Genomic DNA, 8,432 nt, shown 5'->3' with positions numbered 1-8,432 from the left:
CCACTGAACTGAATTATTCTCTTTTTGAGAAAGTTCAGTAGGATACCTATATTTTTTGTCCAATTTATTTTTCATAATATAGGTCTTAGTCTGATTTTAGCATAGAATCGAACCCAAACACACAGAGCCCCTAGATTCTCGAGACGCGGCCGCTATAGCAACATCTGAAAATAAAAATAGAATATGCAGAAGAAAAAATTATTTGAACATTTCTTCTTTAAAATTATTTTTTCTATACCAACTTATGATTTATATCCATGAAATTATTAAAAACAGCTTTATTAGCTGCGCCTCTAGCATCTAGGAGCTCAGTATTTATAGAAGCGATGGAAAGAAAAAACCTAAAACCATCCCAAGTCTTAATTAAATCTAGCTGAGTAATACAATTTAGCCTAAAACCCATGGACACTAAAACCGTTCATGGACCAAAAGCTTAAAAAATTGAAATCTCAAGCTTTAGACAAAAACTTACTAATTATATTTATATCATATAGATATAAAACAATAAAAAATAAGACAAAAAAACAGCATCAAAGCTTGATTTCATAAATTGTTCAGTCTTATTATTTAAAGGTTTATTTTTGTTTATTACATCAATAACAAAAGATTCTATAATATAGTAATAGATACGCATTAAAAAGAACTTAACTTTTTCATAAAAACTTTAATTTGTAGAAAATTAAATGCATATAAAAAATTAATTTCAGGTATTTAAAAATTATTTTTGTTAAAAAAGGGCGCGAAATGTTCCTCTATAATTCTCTTAACTCTAATGGCTAGCCGGGCGCTCTTGTGTACACTCTCACTGATATGTGTGTGTGTCAGTGTGCAGTGTGTGTGTGTGACTCAGGCCTTAGGTGGGTTCTAAAGTCGAAACTGTGATCACGGTTCTATCACATTGCTGTTCTATCACGGTATCTCACATTGCAGTACCCCGGGCGGCCATTTTTGTGTGTCGGTGCGTTCTATAAACATTACTGTGAGATGTAATACGGTAATATGGAACCGTGATAGAACGGCAATACTGCAGCTGTCAACAACAACAAAATCAACAACAAGAACTCATAAAAATGGAATATTAACCAAATGTCGTATTCATATTAGGCCATTTTAGCTTATTTTTAAAGTACAGAAAATGAAAAGGGAGAGGGGGAAAGGAAAGCCCCCCTAACACCCCCCTCCCCTTAAATTTTTTTTTACTCAATTATAGATATTTTTTTCCAATATGAAATATTTTATCTCCAAAAAAATTTTTAAAAATATTTAATTATCAAAATTTTAAAAATAAATCTAGTTTTAATAAATTAGACATATAAATTATTTATTTTTTTTAAATTAAATTTTTTTATCCCCTGCAAAGAGATCTTTTATAAATGCCCCGTTTTTTCCTAATAAATCATGCTTTCAATGCATGATTTTTTGTTTTGTTTACATAATTTTCGTCTGTAAAAGTAGGAATTTTGACAGCTTTTGATAGCTTATACTGTGAGATGCTGTTCATCTCCCTGATCCATCTGTGAAATCTACAGCAATGTGAAATGACGTCATAACGGCGATATGTTACAGCGATTGCGTATACCGTGAGATGACTTCTGAACGTCTAGCGTCAGATTTTTGTTGTTGATACCGTATTTGCAGCTGTTGATACCGTAACAGTTTTGTTTATAGAACCCACCTCTTATCTTTAGACAAACAGCTAAAGGACACCTCCCTCAAAGATTTTTATTTTTCAATAAAAAAAACTTATATATCAATTATAACGTTAATATTTAGAATAAAAAATGGCTAAAAATACGAACAGCACAGCTTTTAGAAGAATAGACGTTGACAAATATTCTGAAGATAATTACAAGGTAAGTTTTGGGCCCAAATGCAGCTTCAAATACTTAAAACAGCCACAATTTTCATTCATAGGTGTTTTAGTTGATTATTATTAATTTTTTTACATGAATTGGCGTTTATTTGTCTTTAGCGATAACACTACTCTTGAATTAGGGATTTCGGTTAATCAATTTAAGCCACATCTAAAAAATACTTAATTACCTATTTATAAAATGTTATGGACTTCATTTCGGAAAAATAGTTTTATTTCGGTTCAATTTATCATATTGGTAAGAAAATGTAAGTGTTACATTTTGCAACCTTTTTATTATTATTATATCTATAAAAAAAATGGTTAGAATAATATATGTCACTTAGCGCTGCGCGCATTATGTAGTAAAAAACTTGAATTGTGAATAAAACGGCGGGTTAACTACCATTTTTGCGTCAATTGGCTGTTCCGACTAAGTTATGTAAGTTGTTGCTTATCTACTTTGGATACAATTGTTGTTGTTATATTAGGAAGATGCAGAAAATGAGACAATCACTGAGGGCCCTAGTGAAAGTGAAGTCATGTCCCTCATCTCTCAAAATAAGTAAGTTTTTTTTACAATGTTTTCTGCAATTTTAGCACGTCGACAGCTGCACCTTTTTTTTATCAAGGGCTGGGGGAAAAAACATGTTTTTAAGTTTTAAAAATAACATATTAGTAAAAGATGTTTAAAAAACTTATTGTGATTGTAAAACGGTCATATTTGTTGCCTTCTTTCAAGCACTAAACCCTTACTTTTTAAATAAACTGAAAAAAAGGAACGGTAGGGGTTCTCTGCTTGACAAGGCACTGCGAGGGAAACCATCCGTTAATTATTTATTAAAATATGGTGATAGATTGCTCCAATGAAAGATTATTTTACTTATTGCAATTTTTTTAGACAAATAGAAGCATTGAAATATGTATTGGCCAACGCACCTCTTGGTAACAAAAATCAAGCAGTTAGGGTAAGTTGTTTAAATGATTTTTATGCCCAGATTGAATTAAAGAGGAATTGGCCTCATGGATGTTTACCACATTCCCCCCACCCCTTTTTTGTGTTTATTAAGATACCCATAAAAATTGAGCTACGAAATCTCTAGGTACTATTATATATAGGTAATATAGCCATTCTTGTATCAGATATCTATTACATTTTAAATATTGTATACCTATCATCCACATTTTGATGTGTTGTATTTAGGATGCTGCTTTGACCTTAGCTCTACGAGTAATGCTTTCCTTCAAAACTTCACAAATAGAAGAGGCTGTTAAACAACTTGATAATGAACAACGAGATATTCTTATGAAGTATATTTATAGGTAGGTATTCAAAAATACTTCACAATACTCAAATTCCATATATAAAAACAAACCTTTGGTCGTTAATAAGTATCATACATAGCATTTTTCAATTTTATTATGTGATAAGGCCCGAAATTATATTATGGGATAAAAAATTTTCTTAAGTCATGAGGATTGGGATTATCAGATAATAAATTATACTGATCTGCAAAGTTTACAAACATTTTTTCTTTTTGTTAGCATAGAGGCTGTAAGGAATTTAGTAAATCTTAAATTGGTTATGCAAACCAGCATTGCGTAAAGTTTTCCACCAATAGTTTTATCTTCTGAAGGGGTATTATGTTTATCATATTTTGTGGTGCACTACAGTGTACTGCACACTCTACATCTATTTACCATTTATTTAAATTTAAGGGGTTTTGAGGTACCTAATGAAAAGTCCTCGGCTCAATTGTTAGTTTGGCATGATAGGGTAAGTAAACTTAAAAATAACCTATTAGTGTCTTAAAAGTACCTTTATTGTAAGAGAGAGAGAGAGAGAGAGCTATACGGTTCAGCGGTTAGCGACAGACGAGCATAATGACATTGTGTTGTTTTCATGTAAGAATTTTATCTAATATGCATAAGATGTTTTATTTTTAAAAAGCTTAAACTCTTTTTTTATTTCTCTGATCGTACATTTTGTCAAACTTAGTTTCAACTAGGTAAGTCTTGAACTGTAATTTTTATTAATAAATTTTTTACCCAATTTTTTTTAGCTTTTTATCATGTTTTTATTGAGGTCATTTTTTGTTCAAGTTACTTACACACATAACTTACTAGACAAAGAATCTTAGTTTGATATTTCTCATTTGGTAAATCATTCCTTAGTTGTATTTCATGTGTGACATATATTTTATATTGAACGCTTCGCTTGCAAGTTAAAAGTGAAATATTTTTTTTTTCACGATGATTTTGCAAAGTAAATAATATTTTCACTTGATACTTTTGAATTTTTAGTAGAACTTTGACTCTTTAAAATGTTAAGAACAAAATAATCAAGTGTCAAGTGCAAATATAAGGTGAACTTTTATAGAAAAAAATGTTTTTTTTATAAATGATTCAGAATTGTTTTATTCGGCGAGAAATTATCACAAAAAATCGGCGGGAGATGATGGTTTTCATCGACAGCAGTGGTTTCTCCGACATTTTCAATATTACATTTAATTAAATCAATATTAAAAATATACTTATTATCTACACTTCCTCTCTTTTGTTGGCTTAGGAGACCTTCATCAAATCTTGACTGAATGGTACAAACTAGCAGTGTTCAAACTTTTCCACCAGTAGTTTTAATCTACAGATTATTGTATTGTTATTAGTAGGGTTGGCAATCCGGATCTGGAATCCGCCAAATTTTTGGGCCAATTTTGAAATCCGGATCCGGAATCCGTTTTTTAATAGCGGATTCCGAATTCTTAAAGGGAGTGTGAACGTAAAAATTTCTCATCTGATTATCAAATCTTAACATTTTCTAAGCACCTTTCACTACACTCATCAACCAAAAACGTCCTATTTACAAAAATATCCAGGAAAAATGCCTTGATTTTATGGTATTTTGGGAGGGAAAAAGGAAAAAACAGGGAAAATCTGAACGGTTTTGTTTCTTATAATGTTTGTAGGGATATTTAACTTGTCATACATAGTTGAAACAATTTACTTACTGTTAAGGATTTATTTTATGATATAAAATTGCCAATTAGTTTTTTTATAACGTAGTAATTAGGTAATAAAGACATATTTTAAATTCGTATTATTGACAAAAAAATACCTCACTGTCTACAAAGGGTTGAATCTCATAGGTTATTTAAAATAATAATATCCTTTTTTATTGTGTTGGACAATAAATAACCCACTTTCAAGAATTAGTTTACACTTTTATCAGACTGTTTATAAAGAAATATTGCGTCTTTATTATTTACAAATTTGTAATTAAAGGTGGGCGAGAGATGGGCCATCTAAAGTTAATTGGATACTAATAAAAAAACCTGTTTATAGCTTTGTTATTGTATTTGGTTTTCAATAAAAAATATTGCTTATTTTATCAATTTCTAAGTAACTAAACATTGATTTAAAGCAAGGATTATGTTAAAAGTCAGCTTAACCGTTAGGAAAAATCAAGAACTATGTGAAAAAGTTTAATTTTAGCTATAATAGGAGGAAAAAGCAATTTAATGCACATTTTATATAATACGGAAAATTTCTTCCTTTCCCATTACCTTATAAAAATCGTCGGAAAAAGCCGTTTTTTAAGCAAACAAAAGCGCGTTTTGCTCTATCTGTGAGATATTATGAATGAGATAATGTTAAGGTTTGATATTAAGATGAGAAAAATTTACATTCACAGTCCCTTTAATTGGTAGGCTAAAATTAGCGTCTTGAGTTTTTTCTTTCAACTGCCTCATTTTGAAGGCAAAGATTATCATCATTACATATAAAATCTGGTTCGATTATCGAAAGAGAATTATAGAGAACATCAAGAACATTATTTTTTAGGACATATGTAGCACTTAATTTTTTTTATTTTTTTTAATCCTTTTAAAATACTGCTAGAATCCGGAATCCGCAAGGGATCCGCCATTTTTTTGACGGATTCTTTTAAGAATCCGGCCCAAAAATTTGACGGATTGCCATCACTAGTTATTAGTGATATACATTATGCATCAATTTTCATCCATAAGATCTCTTAATTACATATTACACCAATGTTTTGTTTGTAATGATAAGTTATGTTTTTTTTCAGGTTTTCAATCATTCCGGTGTTGGAAGCATCGTCAGAGTTCTTACTGACAAGAAGAAAGTCTAGACAACAGAATATGCAAAAAATACACCAAAAAATACATAACATATAATTATCATAATTAGCGAAGCTACTGTATAATTAGGGTATTCCAATTTGCAGTTAAACCATTGTTTGTAATTCCATCTTTAAGATATTTTCTTTATTCTCACAAGATAGCGTTTTTCTTTTCTAAACTCCTTAAATGATAATATTTTGTTTCTGCTACGCTACCTTTGAAAATTGTCCTTATCACTTTGACTTATGATTTATATTGATTCAATAATTTTATTGAAAATTTTTGATTTTTGTGAATTACATTTTTTGGGGTATTTAAGTTGCTTTGCAATAGGTAAGAATAATTGAAAATTAGATTTATTCATGAAAATCATTTGTTATTATTTCCCTGAATTTTTTATTGTGAATTCATGCATGACAAGACAGCATATTATTGTGGTTCCTTCAGTTTCTGAAAGTGTAATATCACAGTAACGATTTTGCATCATCTTTGTTTTACTGTACTGTGACATTACATAAAAAAACTTTATGATTCCTTTATTGTCTGATTCATTCTTTTTTACTCCCTTCAATGTAATTATGATTTTTTATAGAGTGGAAAAAAGGGGAGGGATTTATTTCAAGTTTCTTGCAATGAAAGTAAAATTACAGGGTTGATCCTTTTAAAAAAATTATTAGAAAGGAGAGGTTACTGGTGCACATAATAATCTACATCATGTTCTCTTATATTTGAGGAATAATTCAGCATATAAAAGAAGAGTAAAGATTGATTTATCGGCCAGTGACCTATTTCTGCATCTTTGAGAATTATGAATATTTTTTTCTGTATTAGAAAAATACACTTTCAAATCATACATATAACAAAAGGTTCTAAATTTCTGAAATACTTAAATAAAGTTTTCAAGTATGGCTTCGAATCCGATTAAGTTCCGATGGATTATAACCGGGACAGAGCCATATTATAAAATTATGTATCCTATCGTATTATACACAATTTTCCGCGAAATATAAAATAAAAATCAAAGAAGTTCTCTTTGTTTTATTGGCTCGTATATTTGACCCCTCGTGGCCAATAAAACAGACATCGGTCCTATGTTTCTTTTACTATCTGCGTAAGCTGTCTATAATACGATGAGAAAAAAAATATTCTAATTTTAGGCTTAATCAACTGATTGTATTATTTTATGTATTGATAATTAAAATATTAACACATTTGCATTATTTAAATATTGATCCTGCATTTTTTATCATTTATATTTTATAAAATGAATGTCATATTAGTAACTATAAAACCATTAAATGTAAAGAGACTTTTCATGTAACGTATTATGTCCTTTTTGAACCTTTTTGTTTGAATCAATGGGAAGTATGTATCTTTTTATAATTAAAATTTATTTTTAATTTTCATAAGGGAAGGACGATTATTGTAGATATATCGTAATCAAAGGAAAAGGGGCACTTCGAAACATAATAGAAAGCTTAAATTCAAATCTAGTTACTTACAATGAACCATAACTCTTGTGTTAAAAGTGCTTTTCATATACCTATAATTTTTCAAGATTATTAAAATTTTCGTTTTTGTATGTGATAAAATGATACAATATTGTTCATGAGAGGTCCTTTTTTCAGAAAATCAAGTGGTGTGAATAAAAATGTCGATACAAGAGCCTCCAGATCCAGTGGAGCTGCCAGATTTCAAGTTTAAAATTCTCAGACCAGTAAGTTTTCAAGATCAAGCTTATTTTTAACTATCGACTCTCCCACACATTAATTAAATAGAATAAAAATAAAATTAGGGAGCATGATTTTCTTTTGGGGCCTAAGAGAAAAATCAAGTAGAGAAGAACAGTATCGGTTCAGCGGTTAGCGAGATCCTTCGTTACAGACAAACATACTAATAGACATCCGGTTTCTTAATATGAGAATGTTATTTTGTGAACACAATTTCCTCTTTCAGGTTAAACTTGGAGACAGTACAGATGATTTGCCAGATTCTGTTGGGTTGTTGGCATTTTCAAGTCAAGGTGAATACAGCATGACCCTCAAAAAAGTATTTTTAAGCATCTGCAGCCCTTATTTCTCAATGAATTATAAAAAATGCATATGTCCTTGTTCTCCATAGTATTCCACATAAGTAGATATAAAAATATTTTTTTTACCTCCATTAACACCGGAGATTTTTAGAGCTAAAGTTTTGAAAAAGTGACTGAGGAAAAAGTAACTTTTAACATGAAACGACTTTTTTAGCAAAATTAAGGTAGAAATCCTTTTATTTTTGTTACTAGCAGAAACTTTATACAAAAATGAAATAAAAAATTTAGTTTTTGAGTAAAAAGCATTTTTTTACACATATTTTTTGAGTCTTTTTAGTTTAATGATATTTTGAAAAACTTACTTATTAGGCAAAATTTTTTAAGATTAAAAAACCAAATAAATCTT

General features: G+C 29.6%; 2 protein-coding genes across 3 annotated transcripts in view; both read left to right on the top strand.

Annotated features, from left to right (window-relative positions):
• Nucleotides 1-1,673: 1,673 nt before the first annotated feature.
• On the top strand, nt 1,674-7,626 carry Arpc5 (Actin-related protein 2/3 complex, subunit 5). 2 transcript variants are annotated; one of them, XM_080173838.1, is made up of 7 exons: nt 1,674-1,853; nt 2,344-2,417; nt 2,754-2,820; nt 3,057-3,175; nt 3,572-3,629; nt 5,940-6,327; nt 7,152-7,626. In XM_080173838.1, the coding sequence occupies exons 1-6, from the start codon at nt 1,782-1,784 to the stop codon at nt 6,000-6,002; spliced, it is 453 nt and encodes a 150-aa protein (XP_080029964.1). In that variant the 5' UTR covers nt 1,674-1,781; the 3' UTR covers nt 6,003-6,327; nt 7,152-7,626. The 2 variants fall into 2 exon arrangements, with proteins under 2 accessions (XP_080029964.1, XP_080029965.1); XM_080173839.1 differs by having other exon boundaries at nt 1,678-1,853; nt 5,940-6,082.
• Nucleotides 7,606-8,432, top strand: part of Nup214 (nuclear pore complex protein Nup214) — a 44,421-nt gene continuing 43,594 nt past the window's right edge. Inside the window, exons 1-2 of the mRNA XM_080173831.1 lie at nt 7,606-7,711; nt 7,951-8,017. Of these exons, the coding sequence (XP_080029957.1) occupies nt 7,646-7,711; nt 7,951-8,017 (133 nt within the window). The 5' untranslated portion in view covers nt 7,606-7,645. The remainder of the gene's footprint in view (nt 7,712-7,950; nt 8,018-8,432) is intronic.

This window comes from Acartia tonsa, chromosome 10, assembly GCF_053477335.1.
Source record: "Acartia tonsa isolate MP-2025a chromosome 10, ASM5347733v1, whole genome shotgun sequence".
NCBI classification, from domain to species: Eukaryota; Metazoa; Arthropoda; class Copepoda; order Calanoida; family Acartiidae; genus Acartia; species Acartia tonsa.
This window is presented reverse-complemented; position numbering and strand designations above follow the sequence as displayed.

What these genes read in the sequence shown, in the direction of transcription:
- Arpc5 (XM_080173838.1), top strand. Translation starts at nt 1,782, where the DNA reads ATGGCTAAAAATACGAACAGCACAGCTTTTAGAAGAATAGACGTTGAC. An exon ending in CTTATGAAGTATATTTATAG is followed by an intron (nt 3,176 to 3,571) that starts GTAGGTATTCAA and finishes TTTAAATTTAAG; the next exon opens with GGGTTTTGAGGTACCTAATG. An exon ending in TGTTAGTTTGGCATGATAGG is followed by an intron (nt 3,630 to 5,939) that starts GTAAGTAAACTT and finishes GTTTTTTTTCAG; the next exon opens with GTTTTCAATCATTCCGGTGT.